The following is a 19,618-nucleotide window of genomic DNA, read 5'->3' as shown; positions in this document are numbered from 1 at the left end:
GACTTAAGGTATAAAAACTACTTTGGAAAATAAAGTGCAGGCCTTGTTCACCGAAACTTGGTCTCCCCATGTAGTTCTTTCTCTCACCTTCTGGCTGAATTATTCAGCCTCTTTTCTCCACTGAATTTCCTCACTGAGCTATCCTCATTCTATTACTCTTTATATCTTTGATGAATATTTAAATAAATAGGTCGCCGATGCTGTCTCTCCTTCGAATAGCCTGGATCAGCCGGGGCTGGACCCCGGCACATTTCCTTCTCCAATGCATGAAAGTGAAAAATGAAAGTGAAGTCGCTCAGTCGTGTCCAACCCTCAGCGACCCCATGGATTGCAGCCTTCCAGGCTCCTCCATCCATGGGATTTTCCAGGCAAGAGTACTAGAGTGGGGTGCCACTGCCTTCTCCACCAAGGCAGGAGACTCAGGTTCAACCCCTCGGTCAGGAAGGTCTCCCAGAGAAGGAAATGGCAACCCACTCCAGTATTCTTGCCTGGAGAATCCCAAGGACAGAGGAGCCTGAGGGGTTACAGTCTGTGGGGTCACAAAGAGCTGGGCACGACTTAGTGACTGAACACACACGCATGCACAACACTTACTGAACACTTATGTGCCAGACATCAAATTATGCTGGAGTTAAGAAAATCTCTGGAAACAAATAATAATCAATCATTTAGCCATTGTTCCACTTTCAGATACAGCTTAGCCCAACAGCTGACTGACAGTGAAGAGGACAATTTTAGAGGCAAAGGAACATATGAGCTCTTATGACACGAGGCATAAGGAAGAGTAACCAGGAAAGGGGGAGGGAGGGGCGGTCCTTATTATGGAAGATCAAAAGCAGAGCTTCCCCACCCTCTAGTTCACTATAAAAGGGTTCCAAGTGTGTGAGATAATGATTTGCTTTCCCTGGTGGCTCAGCTGGTAAACAATCCGCCTGCAATGCAGGAGACCTGGGTTCGATCCCTGGGTCAGGAAGATCCCCTGGAGAAAGGAACAGCTACCCACTCCAGTATTCTGGCCTGGAGAATTCCATGGACTATATAGTCCATGGGGTTGCAAAGAGTTGGACACAACTGAACGATTTTCACTTTCATTTTCAACCCACAGGGACCTCCTCCCATGAGCAGCCTACTCCGTTATACTCCAGGATACCTTAGAGATGACACCTTTCTGCATGTGCCAGGATGTGCAGTATCAGGAAGCACTGATCTAAACCAACGGATCCCAAGTAAGTACTAGAATGGCTGTGTAAGAGTAATCTGGGGTAACATTAAAAATATGGATTTGGGGGTTCTACTTGCATAGATTATAGTTCAGAGAACCTGGGGAGAAGTCTAGAAATCTGTAGTTTAATATGTACACACAGATGATTCTAATGAGCAATCACATTTGTAAAACACATTTCCAAACTATCCATTCAAAGGTTAAAATATACATTAGTCAATAAAACTGGCTAACTTCACACATAACTGTAAAATTGAAGTCAGAGTTTACCATGGTCACAAGAGGAGATATGGCTTGGGGAGCCACAGATAGACACTAAGAGAAGAACATGAATAAATAAGAGTATAGCTTACTGAATGGATGAACAAAAAACAGAGGCTGGCCTGGACTTCCCTGGAAGTACAGTAGACAAGAATCTATCTGCTAGTACGGGCAGTACAGGTTTGATCTCTGGTCCAGGGAGATTCCATATGCCACAGGGCAACTAAAGGCCGTGCAAAAGTACTGAGCCCAAGATCTGGAGGCTCCGAGTCTCAACTACGGAGCCCACAGGCTGCAAGAACAGAAGCCCGTGCACCTAGAGCCTGAGCTCCGTAACAAAAGAAAGCCCGAGGCGGCGACCAACACCCAGTGCTACCAAAGACAAAGCTTAAATCAAAGCGGCTGGCAGAAAGCTGGGCAGAATACAGGGAAAGCAAGAAACAAAACCAAAAATAATAAAAAGAGAGCAGTCAGCAAGGTAGATGGAAATTAATCAAATTCGTGTAAGTGTAGGCTTACCATATTCTGTGTTGAGGCCCCATAATTTCACTTTATTAGCTTCATACTGCGCTTTTTTCTTTAACCGACAAGCCCTGGGAAAGGAAGGAGCAATTACTTCATTTGTTTTTTTAAAGTGAACATTCAGAATATGCTTTTTGCTACTGTCATTTTCTAATAGCAACCAAAAAAATCACTGTCTACTGATGTTTACATCGAGGGCCTCAATTACCCAAAACATACAATATAATCGTTTATCTAAACTTATTTCTTAAAATTTCACCATTCAAAAAATAAAGCTATGGCTAATATACCAAAATAAACAGAAAGTGACAATCAAGTGTTGTAAAAAATGTGAAGTAAGTGAACCCTCATATGTTGCTTGAGGGAATGTAGAACAGTACATACAGCTACTTTGGAAAATAGTAAATATTTTTTTAATTTACTTCATTACTTTGGAAACAGCTACTTTGGCATTTTCTTATAAAGTTAAACACACTAGGTATTTACCCAAGAGAAATGAAAACTTATGTTCACATAAACACCTGTAAGTGTGTGTGTGTGTGTGTGCTCAGCTGCTCTGTTGTGTCCAACTCTTTGAGACCCCATGGACTGCAGCCTGCCAGGCTCCTCTGTCCACGGGATTTTTCAGGCAAGAATACCAGAGTAGGTTGTCATTTCCTCCTCCTGGGGATCTTGCCAACCTAGGGAATGAACCCGCATCTCCCACACTAGCAGACAGATTCTTCACCACTAAGCCCCCTGAGAAACTCAAGGAAACGTTTATGGTGACTTTATTTGTAACCGCCAATAATTAGAAACTACTCAACTATCCTTCACCTGGTGAACAGATACACTGAAGTATTAATATATCACTTCAAAGGACTAGTACCATCAATAAAGAGTATCAAACTGTTAGTCCACACAACATGGATGAATCTCAAATTCATCCTGTGTGAAATCAAAGCCAGACTCAAAGGATGCACAGAATGATTTCATCTGTATTCTAGAAAAGGCACAACTGTAGGAACAGAAAACAGATCGGTGGTTGGGAGGAGTCAGGGTGAGAGAAGGAGTTCACTTTTACAAAGAGGCAAAGGGAAATTTTTAAGGTGATAACAACATTCAGTATCTTGATTATGGTTGTGGTTACATAATTGTAACCACAAAACTCACAGAAGAATACACTATAAGGGAAGACAAGTAAATTATACTCAATTAAAAAAAACCCTGACTTGTTGCAAAACAAACAAAAAATAAAGCTATGATAAAATTTTTCATTTTTATACTACAATATAAGGCCCTTGAGTTCATTCACTTCTCCCCCTTAAAAACTTATTCCATGAAGCATAAGTACCATCATTTATTTTCAAAGGAAAAATTATAATACTCTCATTGTTCTATTTATAAAAGGATATTTCTGAAAAAAATGGCTGAAGGCCATCTCCTCTATGAAAGCTCACTGAAGTCTAACCTCACCTCCCTTCAACTACATGAGTGAACATGACTACCATTTACCTGGAAGCCAGCTTATTTTTCTCCTTCCTTGACCTTGGCCGGGCTGTTAGGGGAAGCTCACTGACTGGAGTCAGATCACTAATCACTTTATTCAGCTTCCGCAGTTCGTTGCCTATCTGGAGCAGTTTTTTAGGGTTTGGAGTCAGGTCTTCCACATCTGTTCTCCGAGACTTCTTGACTGCATATTTTCCTACAGATGATTTAAAGGAAGTTTAAGTGAGATCATTTTATTTAACAAGAGATACATTTTCTATAGACATTTAAAAATCCATCTCTCTCTTCCCTTTTCTTTTTCAGCATATGAACAATCTACGGAAGGAGGGCTGGACTCCTCTTCTTCCCACCTTGTGACAGCAAGAAATGGAGGTAATATGGCACAACTCTATCCTTTTCCCAGCCCTTCTCCATCTTAAGGTTTGCAGCCCCACTATGACAGATTCTTAATTATCTGCTGCTCCTGCTGCATCTCTTCAGTCGTGTCCGACTCTGTGCGACCCCATAGACGGCAGCCCACCAGGCTTCCCGTCCCTGCATGGAAGTAATAATCAAATCTCAGGACTATAGTGCAAGCTCATCTGCACATAAAAATCAGGGGTCGGATATAGTATATGGTCAGGAACAAATTTGGAAATTTTACCCAAACCAAGATGCTTATACTGCTATGACTGAAAATATGTCAGACCTATATATTCCTGTGTTGAACTCAAAAGTCCAGCAAATAAGGATTGCCTTTTCAGAAACTCTGTCTTCAGTCAGTTTGATACACAACAGTACCCAAGACTCAGAAAGACCTTCCCTACCACTGCAGGCAAGAGGGATGGCTCTGTCCTCTGACGGCAATACCCTGAACAACTTTCCTAGAACTCATTACATGCTACCTGGACCTGTTTATTGGACCTGTCTTTTCATTTCTGGCAGAAAACTGATCCCAAGTCAAAAACCAGGTCTTCCATTCACTGAAAGGTAGTAGAATACAGACCTGAGTGCTATGGAAAGGGAAAATGAGGTACAAATATACTTCTGATACACCATCTGTGTCACAAACGCTTAGCAACTTAAATCTGTAGCAGGAGCAACTAATAAACTGTTTATTGAGCTTCAGACCTACTAGTGCCCTCTACCTTCTCAGTACAGACTTTGGATTAAGGTAAAAATAAAATTTGTGCAGAAGAAATTCTACTCAATTACATCCTCTTGGGTTCATAGTCGAAATCTGGCCTAAGACTATAAGCTTCTCCTGATTCCTACTGTTTAGTTTTTCCTACTCCATTCCTTCTCTCCACAATTATTCTTTCTTTTCCTTTCCATTCTCTCTTCTCCCACCACAATTTTGATTCCTATCTCCCTGTTTACATTTAGGCCTGGAGACTGGATAAGAATGAAAGACAGAGGTGCCGGAGCCCATTCTCTTCCTCCTCAATCCTTCTTTCTTGCTAACAGCAGCTGCAACAGGTCAGCAATCAGCAGGCTCCTGGTCATTTCCTGGGTAGGACAGGTAGACTAAGAAGTGACTAGAAATCATTTTTACGCAAGCTTTCCTCCTTGTTTAGGTGATGGCTGTTAAAACTGAAAAAAGCTATTCACTAATGAAGAGCAATCACAGCAAATACAGAAGCTCTATTGCTCTACTCTCCCATTTGTTAGGAGGGGTTGAACCTATATATAATGTTTAATGATTAAGTATTGTGATTTACTATCTCTATTTGAAAGTGACTTAAAATATTAGGGACAGATGGTTACTAAGACTTACCATGGTGATCATGAAATGAACTGAAAGCGACTCAGTCGTGTCTGACTCTCTGCAACCCCATGGACTATACAATCCATGGAATTCTCCAGGCCAGAATACTGGAGTGGGTAGCCTTTCTGTTCTCCAGGGGATCTTCCCAACCCAAGGACCTAACCCTGATCTCCCACATCACAGGCAGATTCTCCACCAGCTGAGACACAAGGGGACCCCTTGCGGTGTGCATGGTGCACGCAAACGTCACTACGTAATATACCTGAAACTACGATAACGTAATATTGAATGTCCACTATATTTTAAAAATAAGAAGAAGAAATAAAGAAAGAAAAAAGAAGGAAAGGAAGGAAGGAAGGGAGGGACACACACAACACGTATGATCAAAATCCCCTCTCACCATGGTGTAAGCCGTTTTTCTGATACATGTTACTTGGCAAGGTCTCTCGGTTCCATTCAGATGGCCTCAGCATCCTCTCTTGCTGTGATGGTGTGAGTTGCTCACTGTACTCCCAGAAGTACCTTCTTTTACCTCTCTTCCGAGAGGTAACTGAAGTCATCTCCTTCAAGTCTTCCACAGAATCATTTTCATAGCCTTAAAAAAAGAAAATGCCCACCCCCCAATACTTCTTAAGTTTCACAAATTTTAATAAACTAAGCAAGAAAAACAAAAAGATTCCTTCTATTTACTACTTGACACATTTCACCTGAAAACATCATTAGCATGTCAGAGAATAAACAAAATCTGTAAAAATGACATTTAATATAGATATTTCTAACTCATAAAATATTCAGAGATTAATAAACAGAAATAACTACACTGTGTATCTTCCTTAGGTTTCTCTTTGGTTAGTACACAACACTTTTTTTGTATCATCACATAAGATTGAGAGAATAATGAAATCCAGCTACAGGAAGACAATCCAATCTAAAAATGGGCAGAGACCTAAGTGTACATTTCCCCAAAGAAGACATACAGATAGCCAATAGGCACACGAAAAAGATGCTCAATGTCGCTACTTGTCAAAGAAACACAGATCAAAACCACAATGGGTAACACCTCTCACCAGTCAGAATGGCCGTCATTAAAAAGTCCACAAGCAATAAATGCTGGAGAGGATGTGCATGTTGACGGAAATGTAAGTTGGTAGAGGCACTATGGAAAACAGTATGAAGGATCCTTCAAAAACTAAAAAGAGAGTTGCCACAGGATTCAGCAATTCCACTCCCGGGCATATATCCAAAGAAAACTCTAGTTCAAAAAGATACACGCACCACAATGTTCACAGCAGCACTATTTATAATAGCCAAGACTTGGAAGCAACCTAAATGCCCATCGACCGTTGAATGGGTAAAGAAGATAGAATACTACTCAGCCATAAAAAAGAACAAAACCATGCCATTTGCAACAACATGGACAGAAGTACAGATTATCATATTAAGTGAAGTCATACAAAGAAAAATAAATATCATATGATATCACTTATATGTAGAATCTAAAATATGATACAAATGAACTTATTTTACAAAAGAGACTCAGTTCAGTTCAGTGCAGTTCAGTCGCTCAGTTGTGTCCGACTCTTTGCGACCCCATGAATCGCAGCACACCAGGCCTCCCTGTCCATCACCAACTCCCGGAGTTCACTGAGACTCGCATCCATTGAGTCAGTGATGCCATCCAGCCATCTCATCCTCTGTCATCCCCTTCTCCTCCTGCCCCCAATCCCTCCCAGCATCAGAGTCTTTTCCAATGAGTCAACTCTTCACATGAGGTGGCCAAAGTACTGGAGTTTCAGCTTAAAACAGACTCATGGACATAGAAAATAAACCTGATTACCAAAGAGGAAAGTGGGGGGAGGAATAAATTAAGAGTTTGGGATCTGTGGACAGAAACTACTATATATAAACAAAAGATACTACTGCATAGTAGGGGACTATCTACAATATCCTATAATAGCCTATAGAGAAAAGAATATGAAAAAGATTTTATGTGTACATAACTCAGGCACTTAGCTGCATACTAGAGACTAACGCAACACTGCATGAATCAACTATGTTTCAACTTTTAGAAAAGGAAATGCAGTCTCTACCATTAGTTAATGATGGTACTTAGAGACTATACAATTTCTTTGATGTCTTTATGTATTTGAAACATTTCCAGACAGAAAGCTGTTGCATTTCTCGGATGGTAACCTACCAGGCAGAATTCTGTCAGGCAGCAGTGCAGTGGTTTTCTTCCTACTTCCCACCCTATCCTTTTTGTAAAAGTACAAGAATGACAGTTCTCACACAGGCTATTCAAATAAAAACATATGCCTATTCTAACTAATATTTTATCAGAAGCGATTTGAATTTACTTCACTTTTTAAGAACCTATCTTCCCTACTAAAAGGAAGTTTCAAAAAAAATTCTGGGCCACTGGAACTACTGGTTTGACCCAATACAGGATGATCTGTAAAACTAAAATACCCTCAGAGCACATCCATCTTAAAAGTACAAATGGGCTGTGCACAGAATATGTTGTTGTTTGCTAAGTCACATCTGACTCTGTGACCTCATGGACTGTATGTAGCACACCACGCTCCTCTGTCCTCCACTATCTCCCGGAGTTAGTTCAAATCCATGTCCACTGAGTCGGTGATGCTATCTAACCATCTCATCCTCTGCTACCCTCTTCTCCTTTTGTCTCCAATCTTTCTCAGCATCAGGGTCTTTTTCAACAAGTCGACTCACTCTTCACCATCAGGTGGCCAAAGTATTAGAGCTGCAGCAACAGTCCTTCCAATGAATATTCAGGGTTAGTTCCCTCTGGGATTGACTGGTTTGATCTCCTTGCAGTTCAAGGGACTCTCAAGTCTTCTGTAGCACCACAATTTGAAAACATCAATTCTTTGGCACTCAGCCTTCTTTCTGGTACAGCTCTCACATCCATACATGACTACTGGAAAAACCATAGCTTTGACTATACCTCAACACAGACAGGTGCACCAACTGAAACACTCCCATCAGTGTCAAGAACTGGCGTCCCACATTTAAGTGTGCTTTGACTATACCTCAACACAGACAGGTGCACCAACTGAAACACTCCCATCAGTGTCAAGAACTGGCGTCCCACATTTAAGTGTGCTTTGACTATACCTCAACACAGACAGGTGCACCAACTGAAACACTCCCATCAGTGTCAAGAACTGGCGTCCCACATTTAAGTGTGCTTTGACTATACCTCAACACAGACAGGTGCACCAACTGAAACACTCCCATCAGTGTCAAGAACTGGCGTCCCACATTTAAGTGTGCTTTGACTATACCTCAACACAGACAGGTGCACCAACTGAAACACTCCCATCAGTGTCAAGAACTGGCGTCCCACATTTAAGTGTTCTTGCCCGGAGAATCCCAGGGACGGGGAAGCCTGGTGGGCTGTCGTCTATGGGGTCGCACAGAGTCGGACATGACTGAAGTGACTTAGCAGTAGCAGCAGCCCAAAGTATAAAGGAAACACTTTCACATGTAACTTTCTCAGGCAACCCATCCCCCCGACACTTTATTTGATATGTTCCTCAGGTGGCCTAGATTTCTGGGAAAACACTGTCTCTCTCATTTAAGGAATGTACTCACATATTTTGTGAGTACTCACAGGTATTTCATCTGAGGCTTCTAAGAACCTGGTAGGAAGAGGTTATTAACCCTATTTACACAAACATGCTCAAGGAGGTTTAAGTGATTTGGCAAAGCTGGGACTGGCTCAGGCCCCACGACTCCAGCTCCAATTTGGCTTCCTACTTTTCCTGTATCTATCCAGTTGAGTGGTCTGAATAGAATTTTTTTCCCGTATATATTCCATGTTAAATCCAAACCGTCATTAGGATTTGGACTTCTCCTCTCCTATCCAAATTAGTTATCAGTTTTGCTTAATTCATATGTCCAGCCTTTTTCCAAAACAGTGTTTAAGGGTATCCATTTTCTTTAACCTAATATTTTCTAAAGTATATACCATAAATTCACAATAACATGTGTGCACACATAAATACACACACAAAGGATTTGTTAAAGTCTTTCAATTAAAAGACTACTGTGATCAAGTAGCATGCAGAAAAGTTATTCAATATATTCCAAGATCACTGGTCTTGCATTTAAGATGATTAAATATTTCTCCAAGTGTGTTCATAGGAACACTATTGCTGTAAACTATGCCCTCAATCCCAAGTGAGCTCTGTGGTCAAAGAAATTTTAAGAAGCGCTCATCTCGCCTCTCTCGCAAGTCACAGCGCACAGAAGAGCAGCAGACCAAGAGACCCCAGCTGCACACAGGCCCACTAAACCTCAAGCTACATGAAGACAAGAGTAGTGCCAATTCTGCTGACCTCTGCACAGCCAACAATTAGTACACATAGCCTCCAACACAAGACAGATACACCCCCCACTGTTTTTTTAAACAAATCAGTGATTTGTTTAATGTACAAATGTACATTTCCCATGGAGACTTTTCTGTTTTCTTTTCATTTGATGGATCACCATATTGATCTAATTCATTCCTTCCTGACACAATTACCAAAAGGTAGTCAAAAAGGTGACACAGACGCCTAAAAGTCTGATCACACACCTTTGATTAGTGCAGGTTACTGCCATTAAGCTGGTAAAGCCTATCATGAAAATGTTTAGTAGGAATTACAAACTAAACTCTCATTCTGGGGACCTAAATCTTAGTCTTACAACCATGTAATTCCATGACCCCAAACAGTTGTTGCCTGTCCTCAGAACAGGCTCTATTAAAACTTGGGAGCAAGTCCAGAGCAGGGACTGAAACTCCATTTTACACCTTTCCTGGGGCTTTGTAGACTCAGGCACTGTTGTAGCCAACTGCCAAGAAACAGCATCAAGGGAGCTAGTCATCACAAAAGGGCCTTTGTACACTGTCTGCTGCAAATTAAACCAATCAACCCACTCTAAAACTAGCACTCTCAAGAAACTATAACCATCCCACTTTTCTGCTTCAAAGAATTTCTTCTTGCCTCTCACCAATTCACATTTGTATTCTTAAAGTAGCCTGTTTAGCTCTTTTTTCCAAGAAGGGAAATTTTCATTAGCAAATGTGAATAAATCCCCAAAATACCACAAAATATCATTGATTTGAGGTTAAAGCATTTCATTTGTTGACATTTGTGAGACGCGTCCAAGTAATCCTAACCAAAGAGGTTTTACTTCAAGTCAACTGGAAGTGAGTGAATTAAATGCCATCCAAACATTTAGCATTGTTAAACAGCACCAAGAGGAAGGCTTCACCTTGCCAAGTGCCAGCTAATGCATCTCTGTTTTAAAGCGGTGTTGGCTGCTTAACACCAACAAACTCAAGAATCAGGGTTCTCCTACCAGGACAGGGCAAGAGAATGTGGCAGGACAGAAAAGCACCAGCTGTAACAAGGCTTGCCCTTCCCTACGAGAGTCAAAAGACAGAGAAAACGGAAATGCGAGTCAAGTTATGAAGTGGTTTCTCTTCATAGGCCTACTCATCTCTCAACACATTTATCCAGGTGAAACCAAGTCAAAAGATCAAGGATGAACTTAAACTGCAGTTAAAAGTCAAAGAAAAGTGGGAATTCCCTAGTGGTCCGGTGGTTAGGACTCCACGCTCTCAATGTCAAGGGCCCAGGTTCCATCCCTGGTCAGGGAACTAAGATCTCCTCCAAAAAAAAAACCGTCAAAGCAAAGCAAACCTAAAACCAGAAGCAGAATAAACAGTATAGTCCTTGCCCGCCTTGACTGGTGATGGCAGAATTTACGCCCTCAGGAATATTTAAAAGGAATATTTACATACTCCTTTTAGTGTCAACTGGTAAAGAAATTTTTCTTCTCTACACTTTCCATTTCCTAGTTATTACTCCTTGTCTTGATCCTTCCCCTCCCTTCTACCCTAATTCTAAATACGGGATTCAGAACAGTAGGGCTGACCTGTCAGGCTGTAAGGACCACCAACAGCACTCTGGTCTCCCCATGGGAGGGAGCTACGTAACTACCACTAACTGCAAAGACAACTCTCCTTCAAACACCTCAAAGCAGATTCATTAACTGGCTGAGAGAAAAGTTTTCTTGCTAAGTAGAAATGACAACTGGTTCTATCGAGACTATACTGAGTACTAAAGTAAACCAAAGAAAATGCATAAACCCTGTTCCTCCACAGCAAAGTACCTTTTCCTTACTTGAAACTCCACCCAAGTCAAACAATTTAGTTGTATCAAATGCATAAATCTAAGCATTTATGCAACAGAAAAAGTTCACTAAGACGAAAGTCTCTCAGCAATAATACGCTTCACTGGCCACAATACAGCTACTGCTGCACCTGCTATGGCTCAAAAACCTTTCTGGAGATTAAATATCAATGTTTATATTGCCCCAAATTCCAACAACAAAAGGGTTCTCTTTGACAATTCATGAAGTTTTTAATAACTTGGTCTTTTATGTAGAAGTTATAGTATTAACATTATTTTTGAAGAATAACTTTCATTTAAATGTGAAGATCTTCACCTCTTTGTGAATTTTTAACTCTATGCCACTTGGAAATACCATTTTCATAAATAAAAACTGCATGAGCCAACCGTGACAAGAGCCCAGCCATGTACATGCTGAAGTGAACCAGTTCCCCACAGATTTCATTTTCTTTTTCCCTTTTATTTATAATGTGCTGTATATAAACAGAGCAGAGACTCCTTCATGCTCATTAAATTAAAGCATGTATTTTTCTTCAATGGAAAAATACTGTGCAAATGAAAGATGCAGCAGACACAAAGAAAAAGCTGTCTTTTACATTATTCATTAAACAGGCTTCGTTGGTTATTAGGCATGAGTAATACAAACCATCATCACTTGATTCACTATTCTTGGGATTCCAAACTTACCTTAAGTCTAACAGAGGGACAAAGGCAGAAATAGGAATATTTTTAAACCAATCAAGTTTGGCATCTTGGCACAGCTGCTAAAAGAGTGACAAATCAGGTCACTTAACATAAGATAAATTAAGAAGCAGCCCTCAAGGAACCAGCATATGAACCACACATGAGCAAGAATGATTATTTTAAAACTGTTTAAATAGATAAGAACAAGTATATATCCAAGCCAAGATACTAAGTCATTTAATCTCCAAACTCAGACAAAGAAAGTCCACAGCAAAACTATTTCAAGAGAGTAGGAAACAGTTTGGTAAGCCTCCAAATAATGTAATACCTGGTTCAGAGAAAGTGTCACTAATGTCATCATCCTTGTCATCTTCATAATCCTCTTCCTCTTCTTCCTCTTCCTCGTTTTCAGAAAGTTCGTGCTCGCTGCCAAATCCTTCATCGTGGTCCTCGTCATCAACATCCTCCTCATCCTCCTCATCCTCTTCAGGACTGCATTTGGTTGGCTGTTCACCCAAGTTGTCAGAGACAAAAAGGGAATAATTGTGCTCTTCTTTTTTCTGGGATGAATCTGAGACCGATGTGCTGGCAGAAAGGCTGCTACTCTCTCCTGCTGCAACTGACCCAGGCCCCTCCTGAGGCAGGGGACTGAGTAATAGTTCCTGGGTTTCTTTAAAAGGCAAAGCTGGAGTGGCATGACCCTGCAGAGGCTCCGTCCCTTTTTTCTCTGGTCTCTTGGCTACTGCACCACAGTAGCAGGTGTTTTCCTTTGCTGCATCTGCATGAACCTGGCTCAAGAGAGGCCGGCTCTGCTGCACTGGGTTGATCTTTACCTTTGCCTTTTTCACATAGTCTTTACATTCAACATGAAAGTTCACTTTCTCATTATGATACATGTTGGTCTTCACCATGATTTGTGTGCTTGAAGTGGGTTTACTTGCTTTTTGGACACAGTCTGACAAAGGGACCTCAGCTTGAAGAGTCTTAGAAGAACACACAGGGGCAGCTGCTCTGCTTGTGATCTTTTTACCAGGGAATGAAGAGGCCAAGGGATTTTGTTTGACACTGAAAAGTGAGTCAGGGTAATAAAGGGAATCAGAAACAGACTGTGAGTCCTCGCTATTGAGCTGGGCCAGAGTTGGAGTTTTACTTATGACCTCTTCATCTTGGTAAGGGCTGGAAAAGTCATCAAGACCCAAGTAATCCACTTCTTTTGTTCCCCAGATGTCACAGCTGGTTAGTTTGGTGTACTTCGTTAAGTCTTCACAGTATGTATCCCACTGTTCCCAGTTTGAGGTTAAAGTACCCTCATTATCTAGGACATCTGTGAAAGACTCCAGATTTTCAATGTCTTTGCAGTCCTCCAAAGAAAGGAAGTTGTCTCTAGGATTCTGTTGGTAGTTCATCTCTCTATCCTGAGAAAGGTTAAAAAAAAAATTACATACCATATTCAAGGAAAACATTAATAACCTATATCCTCACTTTCATGTATCAGGTAAACAGTACTCAACCTTTGGTCTGTTTTAAGATAAAGACTACTTACATGTCACTCTACCATTCCATATAGTATCATTTCCTTGGGCAAGGAAAAAAAAAAGAGGGAAACTATGTCCCCTGAGAAACTTAGGCATGGTCAAGGGCTCTTGAACTTCACTATAAACACTCTTCCTGAAAAAGTTTACATTTCCTGATCTTTAACTCAGAAAGGATTTGGAGATCTTCTTAGAAACAAGCTTCATTTATAAAGCAAATAATAAAGGCCTTTCCTTCATCATAGAAGAATCTGTCCTCCTAAGTCAGAACTTATACACAGAGTGAAGAGCAATCCACAGAGAGCTGAAACTCAGCCACAGAAAGATGAAATCTTTGGAAAGAACCTGTACCAACTCTTGGGCTTGGGGAATAAAATACTTCTCTCATTAGTACTGTACTTCTCATGAGTAGAGATATAATTTTTAAAATGTCAGTATGACTATGCAGCCATTAACAAGAATACATGTAAGCTCTAATGTATTAAGATGAAAGGCCACTTACCATGTTATGTTAGGAGTTAAGCTACAGAATACTGTATTAATATGTCATACAATTTAAAATATTCATATATTAATTTATTATTAATTTTACATGCATAGAAAAACTCTGTTGGTCTTAATTACCTTTAGGGAGAAGGTTTGGTGGGTGGAGGCTCAGTAAGAAAATGAGGAAATTTTCTGTTTTCCAGTCTGTTTTTGTTCTGTATCAATTTTTCCATTGGTCTGTTTGCTTTGTTTTGTTTTTCCTTTTGCTTGCATATGTGTCTTTGTGTGTTTTACCAGTTTTACTGAAGTAGAGTTTACATACAACAAAATTCACCTCTACAAAGTGTACAACTCGATAATTTTTTAGTAAATTAACAGACTTGTGTCAGCTTTCCAGTTTTCATATACCTATGCTGCTTAAATTGCATGTAATTTAAATTATTCTTAAGTGTCTATTTACCTCAAGAATAAATGATAAGTATATTCAGATATTGCTTGGAATTGCTATTTTTGCCTCACATTCTCTGTAGTACATGCCTTGCTCAATGTTATCATTCCTAAATATCCTAGCTGAAAAGTCTTTTAACTGTTGGGCTAAAAGATGCCTTCTCATCCTCATTGTCAAAAACTAGATCTAAGGATGTTTAGATCTTTCCTCCTACTATTTTCAATGGCTTCATACATCCTGCCAAAATACTATGACTGATACTAATATGCATTAAGTTTGGCCTAATCACATTCTTTTTTATAAAGAAGGCTTAAAAAGGCCTTTATAAATTAAAAAACTATACCTTTACCCCAAATTGATTAAAGCAGAATCCAAGAAAATGTTACTTACCAGTTCATACATGAAATCTGGATCTGAACTGTTTGCTAAGAGATCTGTGCTCATCAGAGTCTGTTCTGAAAAGGTGTGGCTTCGAAAGGCATCCCCAAAAGGCGGATCCATTCCGCTTACACTAGGCTACAACAGAGTGATTTTAATTTTGCAAAGTTAATGACTGCTTCAAGGCCAATTACATACAAGACCCACCACCATACCTACCAAGTAATTATTTTCAGAACAATTTTGTATTTTTTTTCCGCTTAACATTAAAACAACACTAAGATGCATTAAACATGGGAAAAGGAACAGAGTGGCAATGGTTAATAGTACCTAATTTCTAAAAACTAAAGCTTATTTAGGCACCGGAGTCAGCACATCGTGCCCTAATGAGTACTTTTATTTATTAGCTATATAACGTGTCTTCAAACCCATCTCTAACAACACCAGCTGTTCTAACTCCACAAAGTAGAGGATCCCCTGCCATTTCCTGGAGTCAGCAGAGGTAGCAAGACAGTCTCACTCTACACTCCTCAATGAATTCAATATCTTACTTCCCCAAACAACTGAAAGACCATTTGGGCATCTCTAGTCCAAAAATGCCTCCAGGAATGTGATGGAGATAGGATGAGCCAAATATCAAAAAATCTGCTGAGTGAGGCCAGTAACTGGAATATGAACTTAGTAGCCTTAATCTTGATCCCTAAGAAGGGTACAATTTCTAGGACAAAATAAGAAAGGGAGAAAATAAAAAGACTCGGCACCCAGAGTTAATGCTCCTTCTTTTTTCTTTGTCCCCCCTTTCCCATTTCAGTATCTATACAAAACACTCCAGGGTGAAGTTCAGGCTAACACTCCTAAAAAGTGGCCCACACAAGTCAAACTCCTCACTTTGAAATCTAACTTGGATAAAGAAAGAAGATGGGAAAGAATAAAAATTCCCTCTTTACCTTTTTGTTATTTTCCAAGTTACTGTCAAAACTTTAAAAATTTATATTATAGTCTACTTGCTTATATTTCTCTATTCATATACATATACTTTCTACCTAACAGTGACTGACCCATTTTTATGCACTTTTTCATCATGTTTTTCTTTATGAGTATGTCCCATCCCAGGGATGGATGGCTCAGTTGTAAAGAATCCACCTACCAATGAAGGAGATGTGGATTCGATCCCGGGGTCGCTAAGATCCCCTGGAGAAGGAAATGGCAACCCACTCCAGTATCCTTGCCTGAGAAACCCCATGGATGGAGGAGCCTGGAGGGCTACAATGTACGGCGTCGCAAACAGTCAGACACAGCTTAGTGACTAAACAACTTCCCATCCCATTCTTTTGTTCCTAATCTTCTGCAACCTGTAGGCTGCAAGTTCAAAGTGTTTTATGGACATAACTTCAAGTATTCAATAAACAGCAAATGAAACTGTGAATGGGAAAGAACTGGAAACAGGTATCTGTAGTCCACTTGCTCTAGTGGTTGGGGTGGAGAGAGGCCACTGGTCCACAAACCCCTTTCTTCCTTCACTGCCTGCTGGACCATCTCAGCAAGTTGTTGATTTCCTGTGCTCAAGGCACAGTTCTGCCTGGCCCCACATAAAGCTACCTTATAGTCCCTGGCCTCTCATTATTTCTAGGTTTTTCACTAGCACAAAACAGGAAAGGATAAGAGCTAACCATTGGAGGGGGAAGGGAGGACGTTTGGACATGCAGAGCAGGGAATAGGAGGGTTCATTTATTCTTTCAGTGATTGCCTCAAACCAGTAATTACCATAGCATAAATAGTCATTCTTAGATATGTTTTGTGGGAGGTGTGTGTGTGTGTGTGTGTATCTGGGAGATATATATAGGGGTGGGTGGGTGTGTGTGTGTGAAAGAGACATTGCAGTCCCTCACCATTTCCTCCTAATTGAATCCGATGGGCATGAAGGGAGAGGAACAATGGGAAAAAGAAGATACAGGGGAACGAAATGGGCTTTCTGTGGCAGATTAATTTTCTAGGGATTTGGTTTAGCCCCCATAAAAGTCAGCACTTCTGTCACCTTTTAACCAATCTTTCGTTCACATTGCTCCATGTGTCAAGCTCAATGAATTTCAAAGCTGTGGCAAAGGAAGGATATCTATTCAAAGCCAGCTGAGAGCAGCAGCAGAATGTCTTTACATACAGCACAGAGTCGCACTAAGACCCGGAAAACCTACAGACCTGGCCGCAGCAGGACTAGAAAACCCTGCCCCTGCCCTGTGTGGTTTACCTGAGGCATTTCCAAGCCCGGATCCTGAGAGTCTGAGCCCACACTTCTCTTTGTTCTTGTTTGTAGATTCCTTTCCAGCTTTACTTTTATTTCAAGACCAAAGATGATTTTCACAACAAACAGCAGGTTTTCCAGGATGCCTTCAATTCAACTGCTTGGATCACTTGTTTTTTTTCTTAATAATTCTGTGCGAATCTGTCAAACAACACAAAGTAACTTCACTGAAAATGCCACTAAAAACAAGTTGACCTTTCAAAAAAGACATTAACAAAGAACACTTACCAGCATTGTGATTTTAATATTAAGAATGTGGCTGTTTTTAGTACCAACTATACTGAAATTCAACATCTGTCCCTTTGTTTCTATAACAGGATTGGTCAATAACCAATTGGCACCGTTAAAAAAGAAAAAACAAACATCAACGAAATTAACATAGGCCCATTTTTCCTGTGATCTAAAAATGCATTTTACTTAATGTTAAAATAAAGCTCCCATTCACTTTATGCTTTATATGAGAAAACAATGTATCAACAATTCCATCTACTGTATAATCAATACTACTAAGTGAATCTACATTTTATATCCCTCATAAATCTACTAGAACAATGAATACATAATTTAGAATTTAACATATCCTTTACATTAAATGGGCTTCCCTGGTAGCTCAGATGGTAAAGCGTCTGCCTACAATGCTGGACACCCGGGTTCAATCCCTGGGTCGGGAAGATCCCCTGGAGAAGGAAATGGCAACCCACTCCAGTATTCATGCCTAGAAAATCCCACGGACCAAAGAGCCTGGTGGGCTACAGTCCATGGAGTCACAAAGACTCGGACACGACAGCGACTTCACTTCACTTCACTTCTACGTTAAATAGGGTTTCCCACGTGGCTCAGTGGCAAAGAATCCGCCTGCCACAGGAGACACACGTTCAATCCCTGGGTGGGGAAGATCCCCTGGAGTAGGAAACTGCAACCACTCCAGTATTCTTGTCTGGAAAATCCCGTGGATGGGGGAGCCTGGAGGGCTGTGTCCATGGGGTCGCAGAGTTGGGCATAACAGAGCACGCGTATCACATTCATAAAGGCATATGCAAATTACTCTTTGAGTTATAAGTGAAAGCTGTCCTTGAAGTGAGAATTATTCAAGTTTTGAATATGTGTATGTTGAGAGGGGAAACAGGAATAAGTACTACTTTGCAGAGTGGTTTCAAGGGTTAAACTAAATGACTTCAAATCACCTGGCAAAGGGTCTTGAATGTGGTAGAATCTGACAGGTTAGTTCCCTCTTCACTCCTCTGTGAAGGCTTTAATCAAGAAACAAACAGCTATACCTACTTCATCATCTCTTTCTGGATAAGTGGTCCTCAAAGTGTGACCCCAGAACCAGTAGCATCAATATCAACCTGGAAATTTGTTAGAAGTGCAATTCTTGGGCTCTAGCCCAGATCCACTAAGGCAGAAACTGTGCAAGTAGAGCCCAGGAAAGTGTTTTAACAAGCCCTCAGGATGATTCTGCTCCTCCCTAAAATGTGAGAACCTCTGTTTTAAACTGAATTCCTTACTCTCTTCAGTCTAGATGCAGTGTTATTTCTTAGATTGAAGCAGAGTGCCAATTTAAGCTATGCTGCCCTCTGTAGTTAATACATTCTCTGGCCTAGAGCTTTACAGTGGTAAATACCAACTTCAGAGACCTCTTGCTGAACAAATAAGTGAGAGTCAACAAGGACTCGATAACTATTCTACTCAGTTGGATTAGTACTTAAATTGAATTATCATCTGCATTTCCGAGATCTTTGTTGGGCTCTTCTCTCTAGCTGGCTGTCATTCCCAGGGCACTGTTCTAGCCTAGGAAATACCTTCAAGTGCTCAACCTGGGCCTAGAAACAGCATGAACTATGCATCTCAATCCAGTGCTACAGTTTAAATGGACCGATGCCTGCTCGTGCCAAAGGCTAGTTCTGGCCCAAATGCCCTTTAAGTGGCTTCATGCCTTGAACCTACTGCTGATATGCAATCTCAGTCCTAACTCTTCCCCTGACTCCTGTGTGAAACAAGGTCAGCTGTCTCTTCCAGATCTATTACTTAGATCCCCCTCCCCCCAAAACACAAAGCACTCAAGCGATGCATTCAACAAAGTGGACTGGTTAGTGTGTGTGTGTTAGCTGCTCAGCCGTGTCCAACTCTTTTGTGACCCCATGAACTGCAGCCCGCCAGACTCCTCTGTCCATGGAATTTTCCAGGCAAGAATACTAGAGTGGGTTGCCACCCCTTCTCGGGGAATCTTCCTGATCCAGGGATCAAACCTAGGTCTCCTGCATTGCAGGCAAATTCTTTACCATCTAATCCTGGTCTGGGAGAAAAGTTTGATACTCTTCTAAAACCTGGAAGTTACCCTTTCT

At 40.8% G+C, this 19,618-nt stretch overlaps 1 protein-coding gene across 1 annotated transcript in view; it reads right to left on the bottom strand.

The window, feature by feature from the left end:
- Positions 1-19,618, bottom strand: part of CREBRF (CREB3 regulatory factor) — a 61,170-nt gene that overhangs the window by 20,570 nt on the left and 20,982 nt on the right. Inside the window, exons 2-7 of the mRNA XM_010851298.1 lie at positions 17,220-17,414; positions 14,987-15,112; positions 12,459-13,545; positions 5,641-5,835; positions 3,500-3,689; positions 2,003-2,076 (exon numbers count right to left, since the gene is read on the bottom strand). Coding sequence (XP_010849600.1) covers positions 2,003-2,076; positions 3,500-3,689; positions 5,641-5,835; positions 12,459-13,545; positions 14,987-15,112; positions 17,220-17,228 — 1,681 coding nt within the window. The 5' untranslated portion in view covers positions 17,229-17,414. The remainder of the gene's footprint in view (positions 1-2,002; positions 2,077-3,499; positions 3,690-5,640; positions 5,836-12,458; positions 13,546-14,986; positions 15,113-17,219; positions 17,415-19,618) is intronic.

This window comes from Bison bison, unplaced genomic scaffold (assembly GCF_000754665.1).
Source record: "Bison bison bison isolate TAMUID 2011002044 unplaced genomic scaffold, Bison_UMD1.0 scf7180017864301, whole genome shotgun sequence".
Taxonomy (NCBI): Eukaryota; Metazoa; Chordata; class Mammalia; order Artiodactyla; family Bovidae; genus Bison; species Bison bison.
This window is presented reverse-complemented; position numbering and strand designations above follow the sequence as displayed.